Source organism: Egretta garzetta, unplaced genomic scaffold (genome assembly GCF_000687185.1).
Source record: "Egretta garzetta isolate BGI_Z169 unplaced genomic scaffold, ASM68718v1 scaffold154, whole genome shotgun sequence".
Lineage (NCBI taxonomy): Eukaryota > Metazoa > Chordata > Aves > Pelecaniformes > Ardeidae > Egretta > Egretta garzetta.
The window spans coordinates 3,511,541-3,527,131 of NW_009259600.1; the positions used below are offsets into that span (position 1 = coordinate 3,511,541).

Consider the following 15,591-nt stretch of genomic DNA (forward strand, 5'->3'; position numbering starts at 1 on the left):
CTCACCAGAGCAGAGTAGAGGGGCAGAATCACCTCCCTCGTCCTGCTGGCCACGCTCCTTTTGATGCAGCCCAGGGTACGGTTGGCCTTCTGGGCTGCCAGCGCACATTGCCGGCTCATGTCCAGCTTTTTATCCACCAGCACCCCCAAGTCCCTCTCGGCGGGGCTGCTCTCAACCTTATCATCCCCCAACCTGTATTGATACTGGGCATTGCCCTGACTGGGGTGCAGGAGCTTGCACTTGGTCTTGTTGAACCTCGTGAGGTTCATTATTCATAAGATGTTAGAGTCTAGTTTAACATTTGGTAAGAACTAATAACTGGGATTTCGACTGAGTAAGTAGCTACCTGTATGCTTGGGATTGTCGGTGGCTGCTCTAGATGGGACATGTTTCCTGCCAATAGACATACGAATCATGTGTTTGACAAGGGTTTGTTTTCTTAATTGAAAAGCTTTGACTGTAATTCCACGTTTTCAAGTGTTTGCCTTAGAGATGAGAAGCACTTATATTTTTAGGTTTGCTTAACAGAGATAAAAATAGATTGTTTATAGAGAAAACAGAAATAAAAGGAATTGAAATTAAAAAATTAAAAATAGGAGAAGTATTGGCAAGGACCATGCCTGTTTCCATATTCAATGAAAATAGCAAGCTATAGAAAGCCAGTTTTCCCAGGACTATTTATTGTAATGTTTAATTTAAAAATTCAGTCAAAGAGCTAAACATGATAAGATAAGGAGAGGTGACCTCTTCTGTGACCGAGTTATAGAAAGATAAAGGATAAAAGTCTGGTTTGGTGTTCAGAGAATTAGGCAGCAGGTTACACCAACAAGATTTCATTTTCTAGTATGTGTTAAGAGAAGTGGCACAGTATCAAGATGCGGCATGCAAATGGGATTACTTTCTGAAAAACTTGCGTACTGAGTTTAAAATGCTTATTTAAATGATAGATTCAGCATGGGGGAAAATGAAGGAGATGGCTGATCCTACTGCTGTTTTATAAACTTTTACGGGTTTATTGTGCTGTTCCCTTGAATTAGCCAAGGGAGCAATGTACAGTCTCACCCCGCTTTGCGAAGTGGCAGTTTTTCCTGCACTGTAGAGGGCAAAGAACAATGGAGCATCTTCCCTATAACATATTTTCCAGCCTGTATTTCTTTCTGTGTAAGTGGAAACACCAATATACATGTACAGAAATGGGTATGGTGAAACCAACCTACCCCCCCTTTTTTTTAAGATTGCAAATTTCAAACTCAACAGTGAATGGTTTTATAATTAATCGTATCTTCTAGTGGACAAAATAGGGAAAAAGCGTTCTCAAGGACACATGGTACTTCAAGTAATTGTGACCTGTTTCTTTTTTGTCCCTTAATGAGTCCAGTTTCTCTCCCCAGGGCGTCTTGTTTTCGTGCCACTCCAGCTCATTCTCACAACTGAACAGCTTTCTTACAGAGCAAGAATATGGTGTAACGTATTGTGGGTGGTTTGTTTTCTCCGTTTCATATTAAAAACACATGCAAACATTTATATGAGAAAACACAACTGAAGACTGCAGTAATGCTGCTATACTAGCAGTTTATGAAGTTTTGGAACTTAGCAGTTCTGTTCTTTGGAGTGGTAGGTGAGACTTCTCAGTATCCACACTGTTCCCGCACTTGCTCTTCTCTTCACCTCGCTGCCCTGAGCAGTTCCTTCCACTTGCTTTATTGCTCCGACTCATTGCAGCTTCTCTAAAAATGAGCAGAAGTCTGGCTTTGAAGACTCAGCCTAAGAGGCTGTTTCTGAATGATTTCCATCGTGGTATTTATGCGGGGCTCACTATAATTAAGTTAGCTTTCGTTGGCAATTCACCAGCACACCGAAATGTGTATTGTCTTCCCTAAGTCTTGCTCCCTGGGCTTCTGATATGAAGAAGATTTACAGTTTGAGACATTCTTTCTGCTGTATCTGTGACTTTGGAGCATCATTGGTCCCTTTGGTACCATGCAATGTGCTTTTCTTGGCCCGCTTCTCTCCCACTGCATTCAGAGGGTCTGAGAATCATGATTTCATGGTGAGGCTCGTGACCTGTAATACTGTACTTGATGATAGGCCTACATACCACATATATCCCAATTCTTTACAGTTAATCTTTTATAAACCGAAGATTTTTTTTCATTGTATAAAAACAGTGATTGGAAATTTGGTGGCAACGTTGGTTATTTCCATCTTGATTTCCAGTAGTGGGATGGGTGGATAGGTAGATTGGTTATTTCAAGGTATTATAACATTTACAGTTACTTCACCGTATGCAAAGATTTTGTATTCAATTTTTTAACTGGTGGATATATTTCTAAGTTAGAAGTGCATACCTCTGCTGTGTTAGAACTTGTTTCACTCAAAAGAGAAGTTTTGGGAAAGTAGAGTGTAAAACAGAGTTCTTGACAAATTCTATAAAGAACTTCTGAAAACTTACATGAATATCCCATTCACAGCCACCTGTAGTTCATTTTTGGTTTTGTATCCAGAAAAGTGTGAAAGAATTCTTTACTGAATTGTAGGCTATGTAAGCTGTTAATGACATGGATCTGTTACTCACCGCTATCAGATACCTCTTGTAATGAATTTCTTGTAATAGCCCATGAGAGCCATAAAATTCTGGAATGAGATCTGGGCATAGGAGTAAAACCTGCAGTAAGTTTTCTTAGTCACATGCAAGATAGTCTGAAGTATAGCTCTTTTTTTTTTCTGCCTGAACTGGCCCTAAACTCTTCTATTTTGCAAAAAAATGTTACGTGCCTCTCAAAAAGACTGAGACCTTCCTTCATGTAAAGTTCCAAAATAGTTTATTCCAATTAAACCTTTGTGACTGAGCGTTCTGAGTTTATGGGAAGCAAATAAATGGCTCTGGATGCTAATTTTTGTTCTTTTAGCTAAAAAGAGTCTTCCAGGTGCACACTAAAAGCCAATGTTATTATGCCATTTATACACAAAATCTTAAAATTTTACATTTCCTGTAAGGACTTACCTTGGAAGCACAAACTTCCCTTAAAACAGACATTATTCCCTCAGGTCAAGAAGAACCTTGGTATTTCAGTCCTCCAATCAAAGTCAGAGTTGACGACATGGTATATTTAAGATAATGGGTTTCTGAAGAGGCAGCAAGCTGTTTTTTTAAACGGGATGTCCTTCACAGTTTAAGCAAGCTTTGAATCCATCTATTTTTAAAGACAAACAGACTGCGTACCCTCCCCCCTGCGACCGAATTTATGACTTCAGGTCTGAAAAGAAAGTGAGAGCTGCAAGTGAATACTGAAATATGGTGGTAATGGTTTACCTTTATAGGTGGCGCTTCAGAATTCTTAAAGCAAGTATTTGGGGACAGCAGGCCAGTCATGCTGTGGCTCCTACAGAATATTGATGCCTCAGAACTGAACTTGAACTGTTTCAGCATTTTCGTACAGTAAGATTATGTCCCTTCATTTATGCTTATATATACACAATCACAGGAAGCATTTCTCTGCCTCTTAAACAAATTTGTTACAGTATGCTCACACTGACATCTAGAATCCAGTATATGGTGCCAGTTAAAATATCAATCACGAAACAATATTTTCTTCCCTTACACGTTTAGGAAAATATCTCCAACTTCGATATCGTCATGGAGTCTGATGAGGGCACCTTCAAGCCAGCTGGACTGGGGTTTACTGGCAATGCTAAAGCTCGGGACATCGTGAGAGAGATCATGACTCTGCTGCAGCCTATCAATGTTACGGATGTTTATGACAACGCAGATGGAATTGACATCGATTACTGGATGAGAGATGGGGTGCCCGGTGAGTGTGCTTTGTAGGTGACACCGCTCCTCCCATGCAGCGGCACATTGGATGGGTGGTCTGGTGTTTCAAAAATAGTAGGAAATGCTTTCTCTCAAGGAGTAAAATTTACTGTAGGTAAAATGCAGAAATGTTAAAAGGTGACCAACAGAAATAGGACATTAAGTGCATCTGAGCTGCAGTTTAATAATGGTATAGATTATACGCAGCATAACATGCCTGAAATCTTCTTTTCGGCTTTAAGGATTTATAATAATTAATCCCAGACTGGTGGTTTATAAATAGTAAACTAAAGCAGAGGGGAATTCTCCAGTGCATATTATTATTATTATTATTATTATTATTATTATTATTACTACTACTACTACTACTACTGCTATTATTTCTACTTTGACATATAGGGCTTTTTCTCCCTGTTCTGTATGCTGAAGAAACAATGTTTTTGAGACATGACATTCAAAAGGTTATGGGGCATTAAGATGTGCTACAGGGGTAAAATTTTGCAAAGTCTGAACTGGTTTAAGGGTTTGTTTTGAATATTGTGTCTGGCTCCCAGTGAGGAGCAGCTCGTTGGCAAAGAAGCTTGCAAGCTGTGAGAGAGACCCACCGCTGGCAGCCCCCCCATGCAGGAGACCCCATGCTAGCCCGGGGGCTTGCGGAGCTCAAGAGTCCCAATTAGAGGCCAGCCTGGGTGAAGCCTTAGTGAATTTCCATGATAGTTTCCACACTTTAATAATAATAAAAAGAAAAAAGTTTCATAACACTGATACTTAAAAAATTATGATCAGTTTTAAAATTTTAAGGTTTTTTTTCTCCAGTGTTTTATGACTGAAGTAGGCTGGCGCATTTCTCATGCTAGTTTTACTAATAGTTCCAATATGCTTAGAATCTCTTAATATTTGATTAACTGCCCAGTTTCTTACATGGTCTTGTGGAAGATACAGTGGGTCATGGAATGTATGCTTCTTCTTTATGGGCAGAACCCTTTGCTTCTCAGGCGTCCGGGGTGGACAAAGATACCATAGAATCATGGAATCATAGAACCATAGAATCATAGAATGGTTTAGGTTGGAAAAGGCCTTTAAGATCATCAAGTCCAACCGTTAACCTAACACTGCCATCCCACCACTAAACCATGTCCCTAAGCACCTCATCTACCCGTCTTTTAAGTACCTCCAGGGATGGGGACTTGACTGCTTCCTTGGGCAGCCCGTTCCAGTGCTTGACAACCCTTGCGGTGAAAAAATTTTTCCTGATGTCCAACCTAAACCTGCCCTGGCGCAACTTGGGGCCATTCCCCCTTATCCTATTGCTCGTTACCTGGGAGAAGAGACCAACACCCACCTCACTACAGCCTCCTGTCAAGCAGTTGTAGAGGGCGATCAGGTCTCCCCTCAGCCTCCTCTTCTCCAGACTAAACAACCCCAGTTCCCTCAGCCACTCCTCATCAGACTTGTGCTCCAGACCCCTCACCAGCTGTGTTGGTCTCCTCTGGACATGTCCCAGCAATGCAACATCTTTCTTGTAGTGAGGGGCCCAAAACTGAACACAGTATTCAAGGTGCGGCCTCACCAGCACCAAGTACAGGGGCACGATCACTTCCCTGTTCCTGCTGGCCACACCATTCCTGATACAAGCCAGGATGCCATTGGCATTCTTGGCCACCTGGGCACACTGCTGCCCATAAAGTTGACTGCTCAATAAATGTATGAATATCTAATTTTCAAAGCAAAATACCTATGCTGGACAAGAAGTATTGTTTGTTAAACAGCTAGGGATTCATCTTCTGCTGGTGTGCTGCTTTCCAGGTGAGGTGCAAGCTGTTTCGTGCAGTGTCAGACAGATGTGACACTGGTGTGTATTCATGTTCCTAGGCTCTGTAAGATGCCTCTGCACCTTACATGAGCATTAGGACCATGGGCTGAGTTGTGCTGAGAGACTGTAAGCGCTGCTGAGAGGCTGTAGCCATGTACCGTCCCCCACAGCCTGTAGGCGCCCATGCAGAGACATCTGGTCTAGAATTTTAGACTGAAATGTCTGTGCTGTAGTTAGAATATGAGAATTTACCACTCAGCCTGTGTTTAGAAAATGCAAGTGTATCAGAATTATTTCCTAGGTAATGCATTGGGACCATTACAGATGGTCCTCGGGGACTTCCACTGTGCTTCCCGTCTGAGTGTGACAGATTATGGAAGAAGAGAGAGAAGTTTAACGTTCAAATGCCGTGTTAATAATGTGAGTGGTGCTCGTGATGGCAGTGTGCATTGAGCTCTTGTACACCACTGTTCACCAGCTGTGGTGCACCCAGCCTGCCATGGTCCTCTGCCTTGGTCGCCCGGGCCACGTGTCTGAAGTACACTCAGCAGGAGCAGGGCAGAAACAGGAGCCTGCAGAACTAGTCCTAAACTATGACAAAAGCATAACGTACGAAAACTGTCATAAACTGTAAGCTCAACCTTGGGAAAATAATAAATACACCAGAACCGAGACCTCAGCTTTGAAATAAAACTGATTTGCTTTCCTATTAAAAATTTGGCACGTTAATTGATGGTGGGATTTTTTTTTTTTTTCTGTCTGAAGCTTTGATTAATTTAACTTCCCGTTAAGCAAATAACAAAGTGTTCTTGCAGCACGAAGGAGCAGTGATTCTTTTTTTCCCCATTGAGCTCCGGTGGGAAGGAATTAGCTCCACTAAAAGAATTCTGACTGCTTTAGATTGTATTTCATACTGTACCGGGGAGAAGGCTAAGACATCTTGTAATCTTCACGCCTTGTCTGCAGTATTCTCACTGCTCGAATGAGCCCTTATGGTATATAATAACATTGGAACAAATTGAACACACTGTAACAGCTTTTATAATTTTGTCCAATTTAAACAAGCAGTCAAGTGTTGACATTTCATCAATTTTATTTAAATATTTTCTTGAAAATACACTTGGTGGCTTTGTTTCTGCAACAGTGAGAGAAAATACAGTGTACTTCTTGAACAATAAGAATGGTTTCTGACATAATTTCCCTAGAATTTTTCTCCTTTTCAATGTTAAACAGATTTGCCTGTTTAGATGCTATTAAAATCCTGGTCCTGCTGCTCCTTTTGGTCTGAAAGATCCGCAGAGGGCAACAGTACGTGTGTTTGTCAGACCTCTTCATAGCTGCTCCTGAGACAGGCAGAATGACTCTGGCTCCTTACTCTCTGCATTTCCAGCACGTTTATTTTTAATGGGCATGCAATGAAATGTCATTCCTAATGTTACTTAAATGTATTCGCAAGAAAACAGCGGTGACTGCTCTGAGATTTTAGGGTGAAAGAGGCCAGGAGAGTTCAGTGTGCTTTGCAAACTGTAGACTGAAGCTTAACTGATGCCTCTAAAGCACGAGCAAGGTGATCTGCACCAAACACAGCAATTTAATGCTTTGTGACTGTGGAGTGTTAGAAATATTTCCATCGGTGGCCTTTACGTAGGATTGTTTTGAGAACAGTTCAGCCCAGCAATGAGAAATGTCTGTAGCTGTGTTTTTCTACTGATAGCAGTTTTCAGCTACTGAAAGTATTTGTATAACATTTGTTTTGCTTTTTCATGAAGCAGAAATCAAATGAAATGTTTTGGGGTTTTTTGTGGTGTCGTATTTTATGCTGTGGTTTTACAGTTTGAGGTGACCATCAGTCCTAAGACCGCTCCTTTATTAATTATGCAATTATCTTCCTCAGCTTTCTTTTTAAGGGTTCAAATTCAAAACAAATATGTATTTGGTTTTAGCTAGGGATACATCTGAACTGTGGCACATAAAGCTGTTCCTTTCCAACGCCAAGTCCTAATCAAGTTTGGCCAGAATTTACAAATATAGGTGGTGAGATGGGTTGGTTCAGTTTATTTGTTTGGTTTCTTTGCATATTTGCATGCTTTTTCATAACAGGCTTCTCAGTGTCTGAAAGGGTCAAAAAACCATTAAGCAGGCCCAGGTATTTTTGTTGAAAAAGCAAGGTCTCTGATGATCACAAGGATGCTTCAAACATGATTCAGACCAGTTCCTAAGGTAATAGCATCAGGGCTGAGTCAGCCTTCCCTGCAAACCTTCAGAAACAGAAAGGGGAACAAAGTGATTCTAGTTATATTATGGTGTCCAGTGAACATTGGTTCAGCTTTAGGTGTTAGGGGAGAGGAAAACAGGTTCTCTCCTATTTTTGCAGGGTGAAGGCTGTTGTGACACAGTATTTCCAGGAGAGCTGGTTCAAGGATGCTCCTTTCTGCTGGGAGCTTACCTGTTGCTACAGTGCTTGTGATGGGAACACTTGTCTGTTAGGAACTGAGCTGTGTTTGAGGTTGAGCTGACCCAGGACATCAAACAACTCCCAAAAGGCATGTGGCAACTCCTCTATTTAAAATTCAACCAGTGACCTAAAGGTGAAACTCCTTTTTACAATGTCACTCTGAACACTGATGGTTGTTCGTGCCTCTCTGTCTCCACAGTGACAGTGTCTTGCTTTTTTGTTACCTTACACAAGAGGAGGAATTATTCTTCTGGAAACTAATAAACCAGTAGTTCATCTAACTTTAGTGTTTCTTCAGAAATCAAAAATTCATTGCTAACCCAATGTACTAGTAATTTCTTTGGAGGTGGGGAACAAATATTACCATATATAATTTCTCTCTTTTTTATATTTTCATAGTACTTCTTTATTATCTTCATCTAAAATAAGGTGTATTTTGGCCCTTAGACACAGACTTTGACATGCATGGTTTCCTTTCTTGCTACATAAGAGGTCAAATCCTTCAGTTCCACCCCTTTTCCAGAGCACGCTGCCCACCCATTCCCCCATCCCCATCATCCCTTATAGCACCAAACTCCAGCACGAGCCTGTCAGTGTGCTTGAGCCAAGCCAGCTCCTCTGCTTGGTGTCAGCCAGGGGTGTGTTTGAGAAAGTTGTGTCACAGGAAAACTCCCCAACTTGAGGTTGCCAGCTGGTCATGAAGAATTGGATCAACTCTCTATTTCCCAAATTATATGTAGGTAAACTCTGTGCACTCTTGGCTATATCACTGTTTGGAATTGATACGCCACTGTGATACTCCACTGAAGCATTGCCCCTCAACGTACCTGCTTCATACTCTCTGCAGACTTAGGCAGACTCTTTGGATTCAGTTTCTTGGCTTCTTTTTCTTGACAAAAGACTAAAAACTGTAAGGAAAAAGAGGAAAAATCAAATCCACATAGTCTATGACTTCATAGGCCAATGCTGAAAAGCCTTTGGCTTGATTGTGCACAGATAAGGGACGTTTCACAAAAACAGACATTAAACTTAACTTCCTCACTCTAATACATAGCATTTGTGTGATTGGTGATCGGAGATGTTTAGCACAGGGTATCCCGTGGAAAGCTCCAGTTATTTGACCAAGTGACTAACACAAGGTAAATGTCTCCTGCTTGCTCATGGAGCACAAAGTTGGACAAAACTCCTAAACGCTACTCATGAAACTAGCTTTATGCATAGTATTACAAGTACTGAGATAAATTTAGTTACTCCACACAGTTCCTATGTTTTTGTACTTGCTGAGTTCCCACTGCTCTGGCTGTGTGCTGAAGCACACCACCGACCCCAGCCACTATGGGCCCAGTTTATTTCTGCATGGAAATGAGGGGTAGGGGGGTTATGGTTTACACCTCTATCTTGCCTGAATCTTGATCTCGGTGAGTCAGCTCTATCAGCGCCGTTGTGTGATAATTAGCAACGTTGTATTGCTTTTTCCAGGTCATTCATTTCCTTTTAAATATCTTATTTTATCATTCTGAAGGGAAATGTGGTGAATGAGTGTGTTCCACTGCAGAAGTCAAATTTTCTGCAACTTGGGAGGTATTAAATTAAACCAGTATGCTAAGAGAACAATTATAATTGCTTGGCACTTAAAGAACTTACTATAAGTGCTACAGCTATTAGAACCATTTAAAATCTTGATTGCAGAAAGAACTGTGTGTATTAATCTGTAAAATAATTCATCTATGCTCTAATTTATCATTGTTCCATAAAAATGGGATTTTGAAATTCGCAATTACTCTAGAGTAATTAAATAAATGTAATATGCAGCAACTTTTTCTGAAGGTGGATACGTTAAAAGGCTCGCAGTTAAACATAATATCTCAGTTATGGTAGCTTTTCATATGACCTTTTCTGCTTTTAATAAAGTTAATAAAGTCTTTGAGACTAATCATTTAATGAAAGGGCTAGCCTGGAAATTATGGTATGTTTTCTTAGTTGTGCTATTTGACTACCAGACAAGCTTCACCGTACTTGACTTTTCCACTTCTGTTCTGCTTGGGTCTTGTTTTGGCATATTGGAGTGTGGGATTACTTCTGATAATTAGGAGGAAGCATCAGAATTGCAAGTTTATTTGTTTCATGTAGACCAGACCCAGAGCATGCAAATACTCGGCTGGGATAGTACCGTTGGAGAGAGGGATGGAGTTTGGTGATGAGGCACAGTGCCTGAATGCAAATTTTACTGGTAGTTTTAAGAGGGCTTCTGTCATATGTTTCTCATTAGAGCATGTACGTTTCTAATGTGAAGGCACAGGGCGGTCCTGTCAAGTCAAAAATAATGTGTCATCTTTGGGGCAAAATAATTCATGATTGTAGCAAAGACTTGAAAACTCCTCATTCACACTTACTTTGTCAAAAATGAACACTACTTCTGAATGAACTTGCTGAAGTCTACCTTAACTATGAACTCCCACTGTTCAGTAATATGTTTTAAGAGTAATTTATTAGAGATTGATAAAAATACTAAGAAGAGAAAGGTTGACACAATCAAGGGTGAATGCTGCAATTAGTAGCAGGTAGTGCTGGGTGGTTTTACTTCACTCAGTATTGCTGACATTTTAGTGAGAGCAAGATCACAAAAGAACTGCAGGAAGACTTGAAAGTCGGGAAATCATACCTTACAGTGAGAAAAGGGAGATGTTGAATCTCTCTCCATTTATGCAAAAGTATGTTCAGTGATGACTCAACTACAGCGTAAGCATTAGGCTGGGAAGCAATTTTTCTAATTACAGCACCTTTCTGCCTTATTTTTTTAAAAAAAAATAGTCCATTAGCAGTTCAGTCTATCTGAGTCTAAACAGATTAAAAGTGGAAGAAAGCAAACACCTTCTTCCAACAAGGTTAGTAAGCTACTGCAAGCACCTTGCAGACTTGGTGAATTCTCCATCATTTTGAAAGTGTAAAAGAAGACTTGGGTGTCCTTCAAAAAGCAAAGAGTAATTCAGGCAGGATGAATGGTCTTGAGGTGGTAGTTACAAGATGAGGGTCTTTGCCATGTGTTATTCAGAAGATGTGATTAGATGGTAATGGGTCTTGCTGGCCTTAAAAAATCTCTGAATCTGCCTGTAAATCTTACAAGCATTTTCCATAATGAAATGCCTCTTTCCTCATTTAATCCTCACCTATTTCAAACAGATTGGCTTTTTTGAATATCAAAAGCTCTTGTCTTTGCTTTGTACATTTAGATAATCCTAATTACAATTAAAAAAATAGAACTATTGTTAACTTGCCAATCCTGGAGGAAATTTGAACTGTGAAATGAAAAATATTTGCAAAATTCTATCGTACATTGCTGAACAGCTTGAATTTCTATTTTATTTCTAGCTATTCTCTTTTCTTCAGTATCTGTGATGCATATTATTTGACAAAGTTTTTTTGGTGGTCACAAGCTAAGAGTTACAGCACATGGGTTAACTAGCACTTAAATTTATCTTAAAAAACTGAGGCAAGGCAGCTTTAAAATAATCTTATATGAATATTACAATAAATCAGTTTGAAACACTGATGTTCTGATTGGCTTTTAGAATCCTAAAGAAGTAAAATTTTTCCAGTGCATTCAACACTGCATAAATAAGCTCATTAATCTAGTAATGAAAACTTAAATTAAGGAGTCTCAAATAAAATCGTAAATTCTAATGGTTTTTGCGCTTTTTGGCTAGTGGACTTCCTTCTCTTAAAGACATTTTATCACTGTTCCGTCTGTGAATGTCCTTACTTTTAGATGGTTACTCTTCAAAGAATTACATGAGATGAGTTGGCGTAGAAGACTTTGTTATTAAATAGGTTCCTTCTGTAAGCACACAAAATTCCTAAACATTTCAAAAAAAATTTTACTCCGGCCATCATCTTGTTAGTAGAATATGCTCTGCCTCAGAAGAGAAACACTGAAAATATCTAACTGAGGATCTCATTTGGATTTGGGGTGTGGTTGTTTTTATTCTGGCTGTGCCTCTGAGAGGCATATTAATTCTCTATTGTTCACTGAGTAGGAAAGCTGAATTCTGTTTTTGTGCGTGAGAATATTCTTTTCATATGGAAGCATTTGCCATTTGTCAATCCTAAAAAAACAAGTGTCCTGCATGAAGACACAGAGCTCAGTGTTAACATGTTAAATAGGAAGTCTGGAAGTACAAGTTACAAGCCCTATTCCTAGAACTGTCCCCCGACTTCACTGAAGCCCATGCAAATAATGAAGTAAATAGAAGAAAAAAAGAGGGGAGTAATTTGTGTTCTGTAAGGATGTTGGAAGTGGAAAGTTTTTGCCAATGGAAAAGTGTGAAAGTTAAATGTGAGTCCACTTATTTCATTTTTTAACCTTTTTGAAATTTGACTGTATGAAAAATAAGACACAATGATAGTGTGGAAATGTTGGGATATTTCTCACCAGATGTGTAATGATCCAGAACGACTGTTAGGAACAACAGCAGAAATATCTGTGGATTCGTGCATTTCATTCCTAGAAAACAAACTGTAACGGCATCAGTATTAAAAACTGAGTAAAAAATAAACTGCTCAGTAGCATTCCAGAAGACCACGCGTAAGCTGCCCTTGATGGGAGGGACACAGGTTAAATGGATTAAGATCTGGCTTGCAGCTCTCCAAGTAGTTTCCTATATGAAGTCATATGATGAGCATTTCTAATAGGATTCTTCAGGGCTTGGTACATCCTCAACTAGTCAGAGTTTCCATTGGTGGTTTGGAATCAAGTTTAAAATTACAACAAAACACAGCTGATGTAATTGCTATTGGAATGATAAAGAATGATGAGAACAAGCTGATCATCCGGCCAGGGTGATTTTTGTTGGTGTGAGTCTGCTCTGTCTGCTTTGTTCACACCTTTCTTGCACTGGAGGCCCAAAAGAAGACAGAATATTTAGAAATAATCACTTTCTTGGACCTGTTTGCTACCCTATTGCTGATGTAGCCCTATATGTTACCTTCAAGGCCACAAGGTCTCACTGATGCCGCTTGTCCAGCAGAGCCTGCAGGTCTTGTTCTGCAGAGCTGCTACCCAGCAGTGCACCTCCAGCCCCTACCATCGCAGTGGGTTGTCCTGCTCCAGCACAGGACTTTGGGTTTGTCTTTGCTGAATTTTCTGAGGTCCTCGCCAGACCACTCCTGGATTTTGAGCTCTCTGAACAGCAGCTCTGTATACACAGCACACACAACTGCTTCTTCCACAAATTTAATGAAGACATGGGCCATCCCTGTTGTCTGGGTCATTGCTGAAGATGCAGAGGGCCTGGCATCTTCAAGGATGCTCAGAAAGGCCTGGCATTGACCCCTGAGGGCCACACCACTCATAACAAGCCACCAGTTAGACCTCAAAATGTTGATGGCTACCCTTTGAACCCAGAGGTCTGGTCAGTTTTCCACCCGCTTTTATTCCACTCCTTGAGTCCATAATTTTCCTGGGGACTGAGGTTAGTTTGTCTGTCTTACAGTTCTCTGGATCCTGCTGCTTTTTATTTTACGGGCATAACATTTGCCTTTGTTCAGTCACTGGGGACTTTCCCTGATTGCCACAACTTTTCTGAGATGGTAGAAAGCAACCTCAGTGGCATTGGCCGGCTCCCTCACATGCAGCCTATCTAGCACCATTAATTTGTTTAATCCCTAAATTCATTTTCCTATACCATGAGTAGTACCTGTTCCCCCTTCTCCCCCACTCTGCTGCCAGGCAGAGACCTGAGAGTTAATTTAAACCACAGTGATTACTATCTTACCATTCTTCGGTTATTCATTATAGTGAATATAAGGAATAATGTAGCACTTCCACAGAATTTTTTCCCAACCAATATAAAAGTTTTATATGGAAAGGAGACCTCAAAAATATCTTGACTGACTGTGCAGGGCACATTGGAGGTTTGAACCAAGTATGGTTTTGATCCAGGATCAGAAAGCTTTTTAGTGACAGAGCTTTAGAAAACTCATCCCTTCCTTAAGCAGCAAACTCATCATGCTTGCATTTGCAGGTGACATTTTAGGTGTAAATGTCTGAGGCTTCTGAAGAATGCTTTTGATAGTAGACCTAGCTGAACAAATACAAAGCTCAGAAATCATTTATAGAGACATCTTCCTCAAAGGAGCAAGTTCAAAATTATTTCAGTGGCACTCCCTCCGGGAAATCGTTAACATTTATAAACTTCAGAACGGGAACCCTTCTGACTGTTTGTCTTCAAAACTGATTCTACCCATTTGGTCCACGGTACTACTGATTTTCTGAAGAGCAGAATTTATTGAGCGCCTTCCCCCCCCCAAGATATCTCTCTTTCCATTGAGACTATGTGTGTTTTCATGTAATAATTCCAGTCAATTCAGCCAGAAAAGCACTAAGTGTGAAAGAAACTGAACATACATTTGTAGTTTGTAGTGGTGCATCCTCAAGAAAGGATCATGGGCTGCATAGGAATGTGAGAGAGAAGGTACGGGATTACTGTGCTGGCTCCAACAAGGGCTGCCATCATCACTGAACAATTTTATGCTTCCTCAGTTTCCCTAATGATAGCAGTTACATGACGGGTGCTGAGGAGCTACTTTTTGTCTGTAAGGTGCGATATAGAGGAAGGAGTCTTCATAGAATCGTTTAGGTTGGAAAAGACCTTTAAGATCATCAAGTCCAACCATTAACCTAACCCTGCCATTCCACCACTAAACTACATCCCTAAGCACCTCGTCTACCCGTCTTTTAAATACCTCCAGGGATGGGGACTTGACCACTTCCTTGGGCAGCCCATTCCAATGCTTGACAACCCTTTCACCAAGTCACCAAGACTTTTTTCCTGATGTCCAATCTAAACCTCCCCTGACACAGCTTGAGGCCACTTCCCCTCGTCCTATCGTCCGTTACCAGGGAGAAGCCTCAGCCGCTCCTCGTAAGACTTGTGCTCCAGACCCCTCACCAGCTTTGTGGCTCTCCTCTGGACATGTTCCAGCAATGCAACATCTTTCTTGTAGTGAGGGGCCCAAAACTGAGCACAGTCTTCAAGGTGTGGCCTCACCAGCACCGAGTACAGGGGCATGATCACTTGCCTGTTCCTGCTGGCCACACCATTCCTGATACAAGCCAGGATGCCATTGGCCTTCTTGGCCACCTGGGCACACTGCTGGCTCATATTCAGCCAGCTGTCAACCAGCACCCCCATGTCCTTTTCCACCAGGCAGCTTTCCAGCCACTCTGCCCCAAAGCTGTAGCATTGCATGGGGTTGTTGTGACCCAAGTGCAGGACCCAGCACTTGGCCTTGTTAAACCTGATACAGTTGGCCTCAGCCCATCGATCCAGCAATACCTTCCTAATTAAGCTGGTCCATCTTCTGCTGGAATCATCAGACCTTGCATTTATTTAGCACAAGAGCAGCTTTACCTGATCAAATGTTATGGATGTGCGTAAAGAAAAGAGCAGCGTATGTGGAAAGAGCTTCCTACAAATGTATTTTAGGGTCATGTAAACAAATCTGTCTGCA

The 15,591-nt window shown here is 40.9% G+C and overlaps 1 protein-coding gene across 1 annotated transcript in view; it reads left to right on the top strand.

The window, feature by feature from the left end:
• CPQ (carboxypeptidase Q) overlaps positions 1-15,591 on the top strand; it is a 142,727-nt gene that overhangs the window by 105,357 nt on the left and 21,779 nt on the right. Inside the window, exon 6 of the mRNA XM_009638356.2 lies at positions 3,611-3,812. Coding sequence (XP_009636651.1) covers positions 3,611-3,812 — 202 coding nt within the window. The remainder of the gene's footprint in view (positions 1-3,610; positions 3,813-15,591) is intronic.